At 42.7% G+C, this 18,447-nt stretch overlaps 1 protein-coding gene across 1 annotated transcript in view; it reads right to left on the bottom strand.

Annotated features, from left to right (window-relative positions):
• Positions 1-17: 17 nt before the first annotated feature.
• The window catches only part of LOC130264840 (synapsin-3-like), a 32,463-nt gene continuing 14,033 nt past the window's right edge, over positions 18-18,447 (bottom strand). The window contains exons 3-8 of the mRNA XM_056513395.1: positions 17,632-17,706; positions 14,191-14,293; positions 8,767-8,901; positions 3,759-3,843; positions 2,225-2,519; positions 18-717 (exon numbers count right to left, since the gene is read on the bottom strand). Of these exons, the coding sequence (XP_056369370.1) occupies positions 585-717; positions 2,225-2,519; positions 3,759-3,843; positions 8,767-8,901; positions 14,191-14,293; positions 17,632-17,706 (826 nt within the window). The 3' untranslated portion in view covers positions 18-584. The remainder of the gene's footprint in view (positions 718-2,224; positions 2,520-3,758; positions 3,844-8,766; positions 8,902-14,190; positions 14,294-17,631; positions 17,707-18,447) is intronic.

Here is an 18,447-nt window from a genome sequence, read left to right as displayed (position 1 = left end):
GTTTACTGATGCCTGGTACTGTATTTATCTTGAATGTAAAAGTGACCTGAAAAGTGACCTTTTATGAAGTTGCTCTAATGAAATTCCACAGTTCGCTGGATGCTCAAGCATGCTTACTTTGTCGGTCCATGGATACTTAGTCTTGACTCTGCCTTTGCACATGTGTTTCTGAAAGAAGTCTAATTTTTTTTTAGCTTGAACTTAACAAGAATTCAGTAATTGGAAGTTAACAATTGTATTGACTGTATACAAGTCAAAGTAAAACCCAGTTTGCACTGTCATAACTGTGTTGACTCCACAGGGGTTAGCAAGAGTAAAATTTGCTTTACGACTCAGTCATTTGAACAGATGTGATTCTGATTATGCACAAAATCCAATGAAATAGTGACACTTTTATACAGTCACTTTTCAGACTGTTATTTGAATATTTTCTTTGTATTAAAACAACTATAGTTTTCTAAATTCCCTTTACCCAGGTGTTAGTTGTAAATCGCTGGGTTCACTGAGTGTATTCCAGGATGACATCAGGTATGACATAATGTAGAGTGAGAGCTGACAAAAGCACAGATCCAGCTGCAGGACTGTTAATCAGAAAACAGGCTAGCAAATGATTTCCTCAGGTTGCGGATGGTCTCAGCTTTTGCTTCATCTTCAGTGGCATTTCCTCGCTGAGATGACTCAGATATGCTGAAGCTGTTTGTCAGGGACTGCGATTTGCTGAAAGGGAAAACAGAGTTCAGTCTCAGCAGGAGAAGGTGGGAATTCAAAGCTGGTTACTCATGCTTTGTGTTTCACCACACAGACAAATGCAAGGATAAACAGAGAGCTTGGCACGGAAAATATCGATGTGCTAAGATGTCCAGGAATGGGGGAGGTGAGACAGAATAGGGCATGGGCAAGGGCTCAGTCCAAACTAGTAAGTGTTGATGAAAACATCTGGCTAGAAGTATGCAGTTGCCATTTGGTGGGGCTGTTGTGAGAAACCCTTAAGTAATTTCACTACTAATACAGAAGAACGGATTAATATTAGCAGTCACCTGTCTCTCATCAGCCTTACCAGGAATGATGTACTTGGCCTTTCAGCTGTGAGAGCACCAGAGGTTGGGTAAGTTGGTGTTCAGATCCCCTGCAATGTGTGCTGTTTCCTGCCTTCCTTGGCCTGTCTGCTCTGACTGCCAACTCTCTAATGCAGGTCTTTGAGTTGACCACTTGGGTTGGCACTCCAGCTCCTTCTGGCTATATATCTGCTAGAGGTTAAGTTCAAATCAGGACTGTGCTTGTGAAGTAAATGTCCAAATTTTCACTGCTAAACCATGCTTAGTTTCTTCTGATCAGTAATTGGTATCCAGCACAAAACCAGACTGGAAAAAGTACCTGAAATATGTATAGTGTGGTGTCTGCATCCTTGGCACCAACATTTTGATCCTTAAGTACACTTCTTTTAGTTTGCCGTGCTAATGTAAACATCATCACTGAAAGCCTGTCCTAGAACAACACTCCTCTGCTTCTCAGAAACTGTCTTCTTATTCCTAGCCCATATTTTGTTCTGGCCTGTTCATACCAATTTGCTTGTGTTAACTTCTAGTCAGCATCAGACTTCATTTTGGTCAGTCTTCCTGCCATGGTGCCAGCTAGATATGCTCCACAAAGGGTGACAGCAAAAGGTGCTACTGAAGATCCAAAGATAATTCAACGGTGTGCTCAGCTCCAGAAGAATACTTCCCCATACAGTCACCCTCTGGAATTTTATATACATGAATAGGGCCACTTCCCCCTGTCTCACCTGCCTTTTTGCTACCAAATGCAAAAAGAACCCTTGTGGCTCCTGCACTTAGGAAATAGTGAAGGAATAATTCCTGTTGAACTTTCTCTCCAATCTTGCGCTGTTTGCAGCCTGTGAGGATCATACACCCTTCTGGGAAGGCAGTGGCTGTATTGATGTGGCCGGGATAGAGCACAGGATTAACAATGAGCACAAGATCAAGAGGAAGAGTGTGAAATCTTAGTGATGTCAAGTACAAGCTGTTCCTCCTGACAAGAGATCACTGGTGCGCTGTTACGCTGAGGGATTCACATTTACCTCTGAAGTCACAGTTGTGCAGGCCTTTGTCCCTGGGGACTACTGCCTGACAACAGGCGATACATTCTTCGTGCCAGCTCAGGGTACTTTTTGGACAGCCTTATTCTAATATCTACAGAGAGTAGGAGTTTGTCAGAGACTTACTTCAGGTGTGGGTGTGGGGTGGTTTGCTGCTTGGACGTTTCTGTGGGGCTGGGCTGGCTGGGAGCCCGTCCTTGCGCAGGAGGCCTGGGCTGCTGTGGAGGGAACGCGCCGGCCTTGGAGGCCTGCACTGGAGAGGAGCCAGCTGCTGATCGGACTTGCTGTGGAGATCCAGGTGACCTTTGCTGAGGGGAGGTGGACTGGGGACTCTGGGGCTGCTGTCCTTGAGGAGACAGCCGCTGCTGTGGGGGCGCGTTTGTCCGTGGAGGCTGAGATCCTTGTGGCTGGCGTGGCCCACCTGGAAGGGACACGTAGACATAAACGTGAGGAAATGCATGTGGTGGGCAACAGGCACAGAACATTTCTATGGATGGATGGGTTTTGCTAAGAGGAGAGACTCTTCGGAGTAGCCTCATGGAGAAGAATAAGCACATCCTCTCTTACAGGCCTAAAATTGGTGTCATGCCCTCCTCTCTAGTGTTGTCCATTTCTCTGCCTTCTTCAGCACTAAAGAAATCTTTCCACTCTCCCCAAAGGGAGTCACTTCAAGCTGCCTTGCCCTTCATGTATCTGATGTTTCTTATCCTTGGTGAGAACTTCCTGCCTGGGGAAGGAAGGGAGACTGGAGAACCAACTCTGTGAAAACCTGACAAAAGTTGCAGATAGTGTTGTGAGAGCTGGCTGGATTTTACAGGTGGTCAGGGGAGTTACACGAGATAAAATCTTACAGAGAATTGAAGGGGAGTGCTGGAGACAGATGGGGTAGTATCCTGCAAGGCAACAGCTCATATCAGTCATAGTATGGAATGCCAAGATTGCATATGTGTGTTTGGTATCAGAAATGCTCAATTTTGGATGCAGTAAAATTGTGACCAATGCGGAAAAGATAATTAGAGGAGGGTGTTAATTTGATAGAAGGTTGAAATGGAGAAAGGAAGGGAAAGTGGCAAAAAGGAGGGACTAATCAGTTAAGTGAATTGAGGGGTTAGTGAGATCTGTCTACCCACGGGCCTGTGCTTTATCACCTCAGTGTACATCAGGACAATAAACCAAACCTGTTGTTCTGACTAAGGCACGTAAGTCAAACCTGCTCCTGCTGTCAGGAAGAGCTGGGGGTGTGCGCTGGCTGACATGGGAACTCCTGAATAGATGGATCAAGGATCCTGGCATTGCAACATTGATGTCTGTTCCGAGCCTGACAACACTAGCATCTTCCCATCACTTCTTAACACTTGTAACTGCACATATTTGTGCAAACACAATATATTCTGTGCCCAGAATCCTGCTCCAGTGTCAGTTCAAGTGGCCTTGTTTTGCTGAGCCAATGGTATCAACTGCATCTATATCAAATTTTCATCCCACTCTCGGACCTGCTGTGGAATGTGACTGTATTTGCTTTAATGGTACATTGAATTTGCTGCCTGCTTGGCAGTGAATTGGAAAACGAGTGAAACCTTTATCCTGATAACCTTTTATTTAGAAGGCAAACTGATAGGACTCAGAGTCATCACTGTCAATAGGAATCAGAGAACTGTACCTTGTGGAGGAGGCCGTGGTTGTGACAGTTGTCCAAGCAGAGGTCCAGTCTGAGATTTCATTGACACAGGCTGAGCTTGTGGAGGCTAGAGGGGAAAAAAGCCAGTCCAGTTAATACAGAGTCCCCAAAGAGAAGCCCTGAGGTAATACAGGAACTGTAGAGTCATGAAGTGTTCCTTAAATACACACTCACACATGCAGCATCTGGCTGGTAAAATCTCATGGCACTAAAATGGAGAGGTGAGTAAAGAAAGAGCATGGAAGTTGTTTGCTCACAGGGAATAACAATGAAGTTACAATTTAGAATGTTTTTAGGCAATCAGGAATTACCAAATGTATCTGTCCCGAGGGGTTCTCTTAGTCCCATCTCCCATTTTGGACAGTTGCCAGCACCAGATGTTCTGAAGGAAGGAGGGATGAACCATGGAAATGTCTATGGAGTAATCATCTCTGTACCCTAAGGGTTCTCTTCTTGATTGCTAAGAAGCATAAGCCAGCTTCAGCCCTGAAACATGAAGCTTATTATCTGCTCCATAAAATCTTTGCAACAGTTTCAGATATTTTGTTTTGATATTTATAGCCAGACCCTTTGAGTCTTGCTCAACTTTCAGCCTCACTGTCTTTCCCATTTCTTATCTCTGTTGTTTTGTTCTGAGTTTTGAGACTAGTTCTCACAACCTGCCCATACTAGGCCATTCATTATTTTGCAAACTTTAGCTGCTCTCTCTCTCATTCACCTCCTTTCTAAAGCCAAGAGACTTTAGAATCCCTCCAGTCCCTCCATGGGAATATTTCCAAGCCCCTAATTGTTTTCATCACCAACTTCTCTTTCCCAGCTTTGTAATTTCTCCTGCAGATGCCAGAGATGGGTCTGCTTACATTTTTCCAGATGAAGCAATATCTGGGTTCTCTGTATACATTGCCAGTTCATTTTTCCTGCATCCTAATTTCCTGCTTTTCCCTTGTCAACACAACCATAGGCTGAGCAATGGTTTTCATTAGCCGGAATGCGACATAGTATTTCTCAAGGGAATGGCTGGTGCCACTTGAAAGTTCTGCACATTGTTTATGCTCTCCCCTCTCTCTACCCCCAACTTAGTTTACCCTCCAGTCTTCCATATGGAGTTCCATTTGCTGTTGTGGTGACTGAACATACATAGCTCTGTCAGATGTTCTTCACTGCCATCCCTGGTCCTGACTAACGCAAATAATTTGGTGCCATCTGCTCTTTCTTCTCTCTTGCTGTTTAGTCTTTTTGACAGATACTGTAATAAACAGATTAAGCAATGCAGAGCTGCTGCACAAAGGGCTGGTCCAAAGTTAACAAAAGTCTGAGTAAGCCTGTTGCATAAAATTGTTTATGAAAACTGAGGAAGTTTGAGACAGGCTGGTACATGCTGGATTATTTACATGCAGAACATCATGATAAAAGGGTCTTCAAGGCTCCTGAAAGGTCAGGAGAATGAGCTAAGTGATTCTGGAAATGGGAAGAACTGTTTCATAGTTGGAAGCATTGAAATTAGTTTCAACTGACTAACATAAATGTGATGAAGTTGCCAGCCCATCTTTTGTACTGTTTATCTGGGACTTGCAAATGGACAGGGAAGGCAAATCTGGGAGTTTTCCATTCCAGGCTTCTAGCCCTACATAGCTTGAAAACTAAACCTTGCCTCGGTGTTGATGGAAATTAACTGTTCTAATGCTGTGAAATGTCTTGATTAGATCAGGCAAAGAAAAGGAATTAGATCTCATATTCACCTCTACAGCCTCTCCCTACAGTCAACCAAGGCATCTGAGAGATAAAGGCAAAACAGGTTTTTGAGGCTGAGAGATGAAGGGGTGAGGGCCAGCTCAAGGTCTTCTGCCTTTGGAAGAGAAACAGTGGAGGGAAAGTCTGGTGGTGGGTCGGAGAGGTGAGGACAGAACCACAGTGTAGACATGAAACTGGGTTTCATGCTGAAAGCAAACTTGTCATTATCATCTTATCCTATTAACCTATTATCCTTATCAACCTATTTATCAACAGGGCAGGCACAGTATCCTTGAAATATCCCCTCTGCTAACTGTTCACAAGAATTAAAATCTCTAACATCTGTATCTGAGGTTAGCTTCTGCTACACAATGAAACTTTACCTTTTATGCTTTCTAAAACTTTACCCTCCATGCTTTCTTTTATAGCTTGTCTGTTTCCTTGCCTAAGCCTTCTTGATGAGCTACATAATTCTGACTGATTGCCTGCTTTCTACCACTTCATGAAAGAATTCCCAAAGAAATTAAAGGAAAAGAATTGAAAGGAATGGGACATTTTTTCTTCTTCACAAAAAAATCACATGGTAAATGCCCTTAGCTGTGGTTTCTGCTGATTTATTTATTCTTCTGTATTCTTCTTTAAACTATTATTTGAGATAATTCATAGTCTATGATTTATTTGTCTAAATTTTTCTACATTACTCTTACAGGTTTCAAACCACTTATTTTGTATTCATTGTACACCAGTCCTCTGAAGCAGTAACTATTTCTAATGATATTGCACAGTTTTTTGGCAGCTTAGTCACTTTCCAAATTAATTTCATTGGATGTGGTCATATAGAATTGGGTGCTTTAATAATTTTTTAAAAATATCAGTCATCACTGATTTAATAAATGTTTTTGTTCTTTTCTGTGACATTCTGATCAGGAAAAACTATAATGAAGTAAAGAAGTTCCCCACTTTTAGCAGTAACATTTACTAGAGCCACAACATTGTCCCTGTTGTGACTGGGAACATGACAGTTCCAGACCTGGAACTCTTCTTTTCCTCCCTTAACTTTGGGTGATCCAGAGCCCACCAATTGCTTGGTAGGGTTCCATTTTCTGATGAACTCAAAGAACTTGTTTCATTCTTTCCTCTATCAAAATTAATTTCCGTCCTATTTACATTTTCTTTTATTACTGTATGATGCCACATAAAGGATTTCTTAAATGTCAGATTTCCAAATGTGAAATTGTTTTTCCCCCGTTTGTCTTGAATGTCCTTTTTGTCATTTAATTATACGAATTTATTTCTCTCATTCTTGGTTCATGAGCAGGTCAGAAATATATATATGCATTCTGGAAAACAGTGTTCTCTCAAATAGCATCTATACAATTTTACTGCAGGGAGTTGATTAATTTTGCTTTTGTCATACTCTTACTTTTTGATAGCACATTTGTCCCTTGGACATTAAATCTAATGGTACACACTCACTATCTGAATCTGTACCTGGACATTTCTTATGGCAAAGTCAAGGTGTTTTTACCTCCCTCTGAATTGCTGTCCCACTGTGATATTTGAACTTGCTTCTTGATAGCTGAAGTCTCACATTGTTGTGACTTGTTACTTTTCCTTCTCTGTCAATTTTGTGCACTCAGTTTCATAATTTCTCAGTTTTTCTCAACCCAGAGACTAGTATAGAGAGGTCCAATGATACATTTAGGTATTCATATTTCTATGTATTCAGTTCTTCTGTCTTTATATTTAGAATTGCTCTTTGTATTCCTTCTGTGGAAATCTTCATTCATAGCTCTAGTTCTGCATCTCACTAGCCTCATATTTAATTATTTCTCTCTGGACACTTCTAACTGTTATAACACTATGTTAGTAATGTAGCACATACAATTTTTTTGATGTTTGTGGCACCAAGATCTTCCTCTATAGTAAAACACTCTACTTAACCTGTTTGTGGGTTTAATTTTCTTGATTATATATACAGGTGTTTCTAGGTTTTATTCCCGATGAAAACTCTTTTCTTATTTGACTCTTCTCTTTGACACCCCATCCCTTCAAGATTCGTTTTGTTCTTATTTTGGCCTTAATTTAGGTCTGCTGTAATCCAATCCAGTCCTGTACCAGTATATTAGGGACATGGAAAACAGATGCATCTGTCCATGTTCTCAGTTTCTGTTGGCTTGCCCCTTTGCTTTTAGTTCATACATGTTATATCTTGGCTTTTCAAACGGTAGTTCTTGATTCCACTTTGTAAATTCTGTCTCTTCAGTACCCCTTTCCCTGCCTCAAAGCATTTTCAATGTCTATTAAATGTTTACTGCTTCACTCTAGCTTAAACTTGCAGTTACCCCAAATACCCTTCATGCTGGGACCTTGTTTAGCAGAAGTGGACTGCCATATAATAAAGGCAGAGCACCATAAAGTGCCTTCTCCCATTTTTTTTGTTTCAAGTGGAAATGAAAATTGTACCAGTATGTTGCAATCAGTTTTGTCCCTCAGGCTTTTTGCTCTCTTGTCTCTACTGTTGTACAAACTTGTTGTCCTCAAACTTTCACACTTGGATAGATACTGAAGGAAGTGTAGCAAGTACACCTGGATAGTCAGGTTATGTTCTGGGGTGTTTCATTTATATAGAACTGCCCCTGGGAAATGTGGGAGTAAAATTAAATGTATTTGATACTCAAAATGGATGTACTTGAGAAGAACTAAGGGGTCAGTTTAAATGCAAAAGTAACAGATTCTCACATGAGTTCAGCTTTAGTAAAGCCTCCCCTGATGAAGGTGGCAAAGGACACCTCTGAGGAAACTGCAGTAAGGAATGGAACAGGCCGTCTGAAGATTGCCACTTTTTGCTCTTGAAAGCAGAACAGGGATGTGAAAAGCAGAATGAAACCTATCCTGAGGGATGGTGTTAGATGGAAATGAAACTGGGTATTAGAAGTACCTCTAAAAGTGCCTGTCTTCAATGTGAATCAATGAATTTAGCAAGTCTGAATGTCTGGTGCATGGACATGCTACTGGTGTGATGTCATATTTATCTGAAAGGAGAGTGAAGGAGAGAGATGTGTTCCTTAGGGGCACCCACTTTAGAGAGCCTGTGAGAGTCTCCTTTGGAAGAGCAGGAGTCAGTCAGTCCAATACACTCCCATATGGGACTGTTCAACTCTCTGAGATATCTGACTGCCTGACACATTCAGCAAAGAGAGAGAAAGAAAGAAGTTCAGGGAAATAACTTGGTCACAAGGTCTCTATTCACTCATACCCAAGGCCTCAGCGGTGATGGTGTAGATCCAGCAGTGACGACAAGCTGCGTCATTTTGGAAACAACCAGATCAGCTATAAGTTGTCTGTCCTCTTCTATGTGCTCCCCAATCAGGGGCATTGAGCTGTCCATCACCTGCCACAGGAGGCAAAAACAACAGTTAGTAAGGTGGTGTCCCGCTGGTACGTGCCTGTTTCAAATTACCTCTTACATGAACCTGTTTTGTGTCTCCCCATCCTCACCAATATCTATAGTTACCACTCTCCTTGTGCTGAAACACTCTTGACTTTTCCAGGTGTGGGATTTTGCTTAGGTCTTTTTGGAAATGTACATCCCCCAGCTCTCCATCTTCCTTCCCTTCACAATGGAGCCAAGCCAAGACTTATGGTGTCTGGAAGCTTTCTAAATCAACTTAATACAAATTTTCTCCTTCACATGTCCTGAGGAGATGCCTCTGATGGATAAGGTCTCTCTAGCATTGTCCCCCAGTATTTGGGGATGACAGTGTAACTTAAAGGGCTGCAGGAGAAGAGAAACAATATGTACTGAAGCCTGAGGAGATGAGAGCAACAGGGATGGAGGAAACCAGGAAACATTTGGGATTAATGAACACAAAGCACTGCATCCTGAGAGGGAAAATAAACACCACAGATGTATAATGAATAGGATGTCACCAAGCACAGGAAAATAAACTTGATCTCTGCTTGTCTTCTTGATAATGCTGTGATACAACTGCTTCCCAAGCAAGTTCTACAAATCTACTGGGGAAAACTGGGAAACAAGACTGTGGGGATGGGGGAAGGAAAACTGTCAAAGGGTCTTTGAGGTAAGAAATGGCCTCACAACAATAATACTGAAAGCTCAGCAGACCCCCAGCTGTATAGCAGCCCTGAACATAATTTTCAACAGTTCATCATAAATCAAGTGTTTTGCAAACATTACTAAATCCCACAGGAAGAACTGTACTCTGATGAAGTTAAGATTCAGCTGGAGTAAATATAATAGTACCAAAATATCAGGGTTGGAAGAGTTTATTTTATTTTGCTTTTATTTTTAAAGCAAACATTAAAATCCCTGGAAATGCAAAGTTGAAGGTTGAATTGCTCAAGAAAGGCACTGACTCACGCTCAGATAACAATCAGAAGTGCACTCCACCCTGGCAAGGCTGCAAGAGTACACTCTTGGAGGGAAATGGAAAATTTTGTACCCTCTTTTTTTAGATTTAAAGTAGAGGAAATCAGTGAGGTGAATTCACTGAGTTTGGATTCTGCTATTTTCTTGCAGAATAATGGTTTTGCTTAATTTCTATAGGTGTTTTCTATGAACACTAGAGAACCTACCTAGAAAGTTTCAGCTACGATACACGTGAAAAGTGTCTTTATATCCATGGTCTGCTTGGCTCAGGGGGCAAAAGAAGAAGATTGGAAAATTGTATGTCAGTGTTTGGCAAAATACACAAGGTGACTTTTCCTTCCACTATCCACTTAGCTGTTCTGTGGTTGAGAAATGAGGTGAGGAACGTGATGCTTCCTAACAGTGCCAGGGAGTGGCCAATTCCCGTCTGGGTCTCACTGGCCAGGGCTCCTGGGGGCCCTCCAGCAGGTTCCTGCGCAGATTTCCCTCCTCTCCTCCTCCTATCTTAAAAGGAAATGTGGCAATTACAGTCCCGAGAAAAAAGCGGTCTCCCGTGTCCCCGCACGGTGCGAGGGGCCCGTGTGGCCACTAGATGATGCCCTTACCCTGCCGAGAGCCAGGCGAGCGGCGCTCCCGGCTCCCGACCCGCTGGGAGTCACCCGGACACGGCTCCGCTCAAAACACCGCGAGCCCCGCTTTTCACAGGCTCGTAGAATGGTTTGGGCTGGAAGGAACCTTTAAAGGCCCCCAGTCCAATACCCCTGCTAAGAGCAGAGACATCTTCAACTAGATCAGGTTCCTCTCGAGCCCCATCCAACCTGACCTTGAATGTCTCCACAGATGGGGCATCCACCACTATCCACACTGTAAAAAATTTCTTCCTTATCTGCAACTGGAATCTACCCTCTTTTAGTGTAAAATCATTATCATCTGTCCTGTTGCAACAGGCCCTGCTAAAAGACTTGTCCCTTTCTTAAGGGTTCCCTTTACATACTGGAAGGTGCTATAAGATCTGCCCAGATCCTTCTCTTCTCCAGGCTGAACAACCACAGCTCTTTTGGGAGCTGTCTTCATAGGAGAGGTGCTCCAGCACTTTAATCATCTTCATGACCCTCCTGTGAATCTGCTCCAACAGGTCTATTTTTCTGCTGTGCTGAGAACCCCAGAGCTGATTTCCCTATTTCAGGGACTGCTTTTTCCTTTTCTATGGCTGCAGTGGCTGAAGAGGAAGATGGTGCTTTATAAACCAAAGGCACCAGGGGGAGTGAACCCTGGAGAAGTGAACCCTGCAGCAGGTTCCACCTGAGCCAGTGAAGGTGCACCTGGGATGAGGCTATCTGCTGTCCTGATGTGTAGTATCTGGCAGGGGAATGTGAGGTGTGGGAGACAGCAAATACAGGAGTGAACAATCACATTCACAGGGGAAGGTATTTGAAAATGGCAGTGATTTCTGTGGGTGAAATGACACAGCTGGTTGCCACTGAAAAGGATAACGAGTGGTCACCTTGCCTGTCCTGCAGGAAGGGTGGATTGGTCTGGAACTGGGCAGATACAAATGCTGACACTGAATCAATCAATTGGCTGAGAGGAATATGTGAATTACAGACAGATTGGACTCATCCCTTTCCAGGTGATCACAGAACACCTGGGCAAGGTAAGAAGATGTCAGCACATATGGATGCAGCCTTTGTAGCTGCCCAAGGTCAGTGACTGCTCCTGGTGCAGCTGCTGTTACCTGAGAAGGTGTATGTGGGGTGAAGGAAAAGTGCCCAGGCAGGCTCAGGAAGAGACCATCCTGGTTCTCCCTCTGGACATATCTGATGCTGAAGCCTGGGCTTGTTTTTTCACACTGGATGGATGGATGGATGGATAGGAAGGAAGGAAGGAAGGAAGGAAGGAAGGAAGGAAGGAAGGAAGGAAGGAAGGAAGGAAGGAAATTGATGATTGGACATATCAAAACAAATGACAGGCACTGCTGAAGGGATGAGCAGTGGTGCGATGAGTATGTCTAGTAACATATCTTAGCTGTATGCAGTCAGGGCTTATCTTATTCTTCCAGGAGGAAGAATAAATCACATGGACCATTTTGCTTGCCTACTGCTTGCTTCATATTTTTCATCTTAGCAGAGATGTGGAAATGTATTAGATTAAAAAAAAAAAAAAATAGAGGGAGAGGGGAGGTTATTAAACCACACATGTTGCTGAGCTCCTGGCACCAGTAGAGAATTTGCATTATTTTGAGGAATTCTGATTGAGGGCTTACTACTTATGTTGAATATTCCCTCAAAGTGATAAAGTTCTTTAAAGCAGAGCAAAAAAGTATCACCAAAATTTACTGTTAAATTCACAATCTGTTTCAACATGAGTGATGAAGATGGTACACAAGTGTCCTAAGAAACATAACAGATACTGCTGTTTGTCATGGGAAAAGAAAAGAAGGTGAAGTTCAAGTAAGAGCAAATACCATGTGTGCAAGATTACTCTTGTGCTGTTGATAGCTCATCTGTCTTAATCTGATTTTGTTTGCAACAAACCACTGTGATAAATCTCAGCTTATAGAACTGCCCATCACTACCTCTGTGAATTTTTCCTGAAGAACTACTTTGCACTGTGAAAATTAATTACTGCCTGCAATTGCATTGTGCAAATTCCTTGTTTATTCAGCCCATTTAAACGTGCTTTCTTGTAAAATGTCACAGCACACTGTTTCTTTTTACCAAGAAAATACAACTGTCACTCTGTCAACTTTTTTCTCTCACTATCAAAAGGAAAAAAAAAAAGCAAAACAAGGGATCAGTTTCAGACCAAGAAAAGTACCCCAGGAAGTTGGCTGGAGGCAATTAATTACTCGTCAACATCTCCCTCAGATCTGCATAAAAAGGTGCCTGTCTGGCTTTGTTGTGCTCCTTATATTGCACTACTTTACTCTTTTCCATCAGCCTGGCATCTGAATGCCTGCTAGATGTTGGTATACCAGGCCTGCTCAATCAGGTTCTCCACTGGGATAATTCAGCATGACCCATCTGAAACTATATTGTGTTTCTTCTGATTTATGTCATATCAGATGCATTGCTGCTTGCCTTGGTCACAGAGAAAGGAGCATGGGTGTGCATTTCTGTGTGTGCAAGCCAATGATGGCTGTTAGGGTACGGATGTGCTTTTCACCAGTCAGTCACACACAGTGGCAGATGTGAAACCCAGAGGCATACCCAGACAGAGGCATATAATCTTTAAACCCAGAGATAGCCATATGTGCACGTACATAGGCTTATGTGCAAGAATATATGCAGGGATAAGAAAACCACATATCACGTCTAACTATGTGTGGACATAATCCAAATGTCCCTACAGTTGCCTCTGCTTTCTTGCTCTTTCTTTCCCAGCTGCAGGGGCATAAAGATTTAAAAGTGCACAGCAGGGAAACAGTCTGCTCTAGGGGATGCTCCTCTAGGTGCTGATGAATTGCATACAGGAGCAGACCCATTAGCCCTGGCCCCATCAATTCAGGAAAAGACAGAGGCTTGCCAGCGTTTGGTTGCTGGCAGCACACTTCTATCACATGGCCTTTGACAGGTCACTGCTCCCCTCCCTGGGGAGAGCAGATACATAATGCAGGAATGCACAGTCACTGGAGGGCTCATGTGGTTCTCATCAGCATCCCAGCCCTCAGCGGGTGGGACTGCTCTCCCACACATAGCTTTCCAGTGTGTCAGCACCCCTGCACCAAGCCAATAGGCTGGCTCTGCTCGTCTTCCTCAGCTGGCCTGTGTTGGTGGAGTTTACAGCAGGTCAGATGTTGTGTCTCCTCAAGTCACACACTGACAGAGGCACTTGCTTACTTGCTGGATTGTATCTCCTCCAGGGCATCTCTTCAGCTTCCACTTTGATTTTCTCTCCAGCTTTTCTTTCTCTGCCCTGTTAGGATGATCTGAGTGTGACATTTACCCCACTTCCATTACTGCCTCCTGGCCTGGGAAGGAGCACATTGAACTTTAGCTCTCAGAGCCACAGTCTGTCCAGCCCTGAATGCAAAATGCTGTAGTACACATTACCCATAGTAACTTTGTGGTGCTTTGTCTTGATGGCATGGCCTCTTACTGCAGTGAATGCTGTGTGGGCAAAATATTTTAGAAAATACACCTTTATTTTTTTGTTCAATCAAGTTGCTCCTGTTGCTTGTAAACCTTTTGCTACACTCTCACCATTTATTTTCCTCTTTTAAACTATGTGCAGAGTGCTTGCAGCTACACTTCCCAAAGGAGACTCAATTCAGGTTGCCCATGCTCTCACCTCAATGATATAGTCTTTTCCATCTTTGCTGTGGACAGCTTTGACAGCGCAGATATCAAGACCTCCAAACATTTCTGCACAGGCATCTGCCCAGAGTCTGTACCTGCAGAAACCACAAGAGCATGGCCTAGGATTAGCTGTCCTTGGGTAGTCCACCAAAACCAGCCACCCACCCGCTGCCCATAGGAACACAAAGCCATTTGGGAGCCCTGATTACAAGGCATCCTTCGTGTATTTTGCTGGCTCCTTGACTCCCTCTCTTGCACAGGAGATGGAGTGGAAAAAAGAACCTTGCCTAAAGTTTCCCTTCATTACAGATTGATTCAATCCTGCCCTCAAAGCCACCTTAAAATGTTTTTTTCTCTCCTTGGTATTTACATCAGATCTCCAGTTGGTTGTCATTCAGCCAAGCTATAAATATTTAGCTCGTTTAATCTCCCAGTAGTGTTGGCCCCTCAGCGTTTGTATTGGCTTTGCCTGAAAGCCCTCCATTATGCAGCAGCTTTCTCCTGATAAGATATCCTGGACATTAGGACTGGAATAGGATCAGAAAGTGAGTGTTGAATTTAGCAACAAGTAACCATCCCCTCTCTGATCTGTAACACAGTGGCTCCTGCATTTTACAATTTCATTTCAATTTTATCCTTTTACAGTTTCCTGCCTCCTTCTATCCCTTGCGTGTTGTTCACAGTCAGGCAGTCTCATCACATGGACCAGGCACTATTTGTTGCAGGGAGACCTTCAGGCTGCAGCACTTTTCCCTCTTCATTGTAGGATGGGAATGTGAGCTGGTGGTCCCTTAGCTATCCTGGAGTCAGAGGAGAAGAGATAATGACAAGAGGCATATTATGGGGGGACCACATCCCCCAACAGTGCAAATGAGGAGGAATGAGGCAGCCTGGTTTTATTTCCTGTGCAGCTGTGCCGTGGTCCTGGACATTTAAATAAAAATAATAATCTCAGAACAGCAGATCTGTAAGCAGGACTATGACAAGATGCAGAGAGGGGAGGGAAGGCCACAGTCTCATGAAAACACTGACATTTTGCAGACCCTACAGGGACTGGGGAAAGAGCTATTCTGGCTAAAGAACAAATTTACGTCCTTGAAGCCAGCCAGAGTCCCCATAGTTTGACAATATAATGATCAACTTGTGTGAACACAATGTCTCTGGGAAGAAGAAAAATTATGACTTACATGACTACCAGTGCTCTTTTATCCCTAATGAGGAGACCAAGTGTGCTCACCCAAGGACCCCCAAGGAAGACAGTGTATGAGGAGGAGTCAGTAGCATAAGGAGGAGAATGATGGACTGCAGGAGTCAGACAGGAGGCACAGAGAGCACCCCTCATGCAGTGCTGAGGCCCAGGATCCAGGAGCAGCATTGTGGGAATGCCTCTGTTCCTGAGGAACCTCTCTGGATGTCTCGGCTCAGCAGCCAGGCTCAGGGAATTGTAGTTCATACCAGACTCTGATAGATACACATCTTCAACGTTTGCTGGCTAGAGGTGAGCACTGGCAGCATCAGGGTGTAAGAGGAGCATTACAGGGTGAAGAGCATATTTATGCACATGCACTAGGTGTTGAATTTTCAGAGGGTTTACTGTTATTTCTGCATTACCCGAACATTTCAATCCTTTGTACTTACTGTCCAATACAGTAGGTACTTCAGGTTGCTCCTACTCATCAGAGTGTTCGAGCACATTCCTGCCTTGTTTAATGCACTGACAACTCACAGATTTCAACAGGGTTTGTTGAATTTATGACTGAATAAGGTTGGAGTGGTTAACTATGGTAAAATAAACAAAACAAACCTTCAAAATACAGTGTTGCAGGCTGGCAGGAATCTGAGTCCTACAACACTGCAATAAGAAAATGTCTACCCTTCATGTGTCTAGCTTCAGCTGTGTTATAAACAGCCAAGACACACCATTATGTCTAGTCCTCACAGTACTATTAGGGTCTTGCAGAGTCACCTTCAGCATCTGATTTGGGGCTTGGCTTCCCTGTTCTGCAGAACTAAAGGTGCAGAAGGGGCCTTAGATGATTGCCTGCACAACTCTTGTATTCCCAAGAGGAGACATTTCTTTAATCTGGTCTGAAAGAGGATAGAGATCTGCCATCCCTTTCAGAGAATCGATTTCTGTGCTATGCTATCCTTATTTTAAGAAAATATAAGAAATGTTCAAAGGAACCTTTCAAGTTATAATTTACTTATTACAATATTATACTTTTAATGTAAGTAGTGAGAAATACCTATTAATATGCTTTCATATATTTAAAGATCCTGTGCTCTTTTGGTTTTTTTAATGTTTAGGATTAAGAGGTGTTCAGCTTGTGGGCAAATTCTTCCAGGTCTGTAATAGTTAATGAAGGAGAGTGAACCTCTGCACTGCAAGCAGGGATTCATTGTGCTTTAGTCTACACCTCTACTGGAAAAATATCAGTGGTCTGCTAATTGAAGAAGGTAGAAAACTACATAAAACTACATAGAACTACATAGAATTGTTGCATGTTTTTTTCAACAACTCATTAGATTTTTTCTCAATGTTCCTTTTATTATCCTTTGGACTTTTTCCAGCTCCTTGCTTTTTCTCTTCAGTTGTGGTAACCAAAACTGGATGGAATCAAAATTAACTGACTCTGACAAATTGAAAGTATAATCTGAAAAAATCTTAAATCCACTAAGGATGAATGCCTACATGTAATCTATGGACTCTATAAATCTATGAATGTACTTAGATGGGATGGAGAAAAGTAATGAGAACAAGTGTTAGTTCTGCAGGATAGGAGTTACAGCAAAGCAGGCTACCATAAGTCCAGAGTGTCAGGCAGTTGCAGTATTAGCAAATATCACAGTGATTTGAATAGATGGAAGCAGCATCTGCAAATTTAATCTGTAAGATGCATGAGGGAATTCTTTCTGCTCTGTTCAACAGTGAGAAGACCTTAGCTTAGACAATGACCACTTTTGTGAACCTAAAGCAAAAAAGTGCTTTCAGCACTTCAGCTGACAGTTTTTTCCTCTGTTAAGCAGAAGAAAAACTCTTTTCTGTGTCTCCCTCTCATTGGTAATGTACTTAGAATAACCTCATGTTACTTTGTGTTTTGTGCTTTGACCTTTCTGATTTTATCCCTACATGTTTGTACTGGTGTGCTTGACCTAGCATGCTGGTCCTGTTTCCTGTGGTTACATTCAATAAAGATCTAATGATTTAGCAATGTTGGTTTCTAGCTGTACTTTCAGTCTGTTCTTCAAAATAGGACAGTTTGCCTTTGTGTCCTTAGTATTTTTTTAAGAAAACACTCAGTCTTCTAAAGTCTTTATCCAGCCTCCCAGGAGACCTCACTTACCAGTTCTCTCAATTAACCAAAGTCAGAAATACAATTCCTCCCTTCTAACCCAAGAATAGCTAATACTGTCTCGAAGCACTCTTCCTTACCTCTCTGTCATTGCAATCTGTTCTAGCATTGCAGAACCCGTGTTTGCCTTCCAGTTTCCAGAGATGGAAGTCCTCCTAGGAAAACAAACCAAAAACATAACCTGAACATGAAAATAGACTCCTGACCCATCCTCACGCATACTGTAGTCCTCATTCTTGATTCTGTGCCTGTACAGGAGGGGATGAGGTGAGGTTCTTCCTCCCAGAAGCCTTTCCAAATCCTTCCTGAACAACACTCCATACAGGATATGTTGTTCAGACTCATGAAAAACTGACTGAGGATTTTAGGCAGAGAAACCTCCAAGGAGTCTTGAGCACACATCAGGCTCTGTGAGTACTTTCTTTCTTTATACATCAGACCTAGGGGAGCTGAAATGTGTGTAAAAGATCTCTAGGATAATCACCCTTGTGTTCTGCAATGGGTTGCATCCTCCATCCTTGGACAGAAGCTCTCCAGGCAAATATTGGCCAAGCAGCTTCACAAAATATCAGTTCTGACATTCTGAGTCTACCTAAATTTGATTTCAATTGTACTTCTGTGTCCACTTCAATTTGATTTCAGTGGTACTGATGTAATAGAATATGTAATCATACCGTCTTTTTACTGGCTTTTCGTTGACCTACTGATGGCTCACTGTTTTCGGACTTGGAGAATTTCTTATTTCAAAATCTTTGGAGTTTCATTAGCTGCAACTGATAGTTAATTTCCAAAAAAGGTGTTGTTGCTAGAATATTCTGGGTTTCACCATCAGTCAGGAGTGAAATTTTTTCTTTTTCTTGACCCTAGGCTCAAGGCAGACAAAGGACAGCCTGCTC

This window comes from Oenanthe melanoleuca, chromosome 1A (assembly GCF_029582105.1).
Source record: "Oenanthe melanoleuca isolate GR-GAL-2019-014 chromosome 1A, OMel1.0, whole genome shotgun sequence".
NCBI classification, from domain to species: Eukaryota; Metazoa; Chordata; class Aves; order Passeriformes; family Muscicapidae; genus Oenanthe; species Oenanthe melanoleuca.
This window is presented reverse-complemented; position numbering and strand designations above follow the sequence as displayed.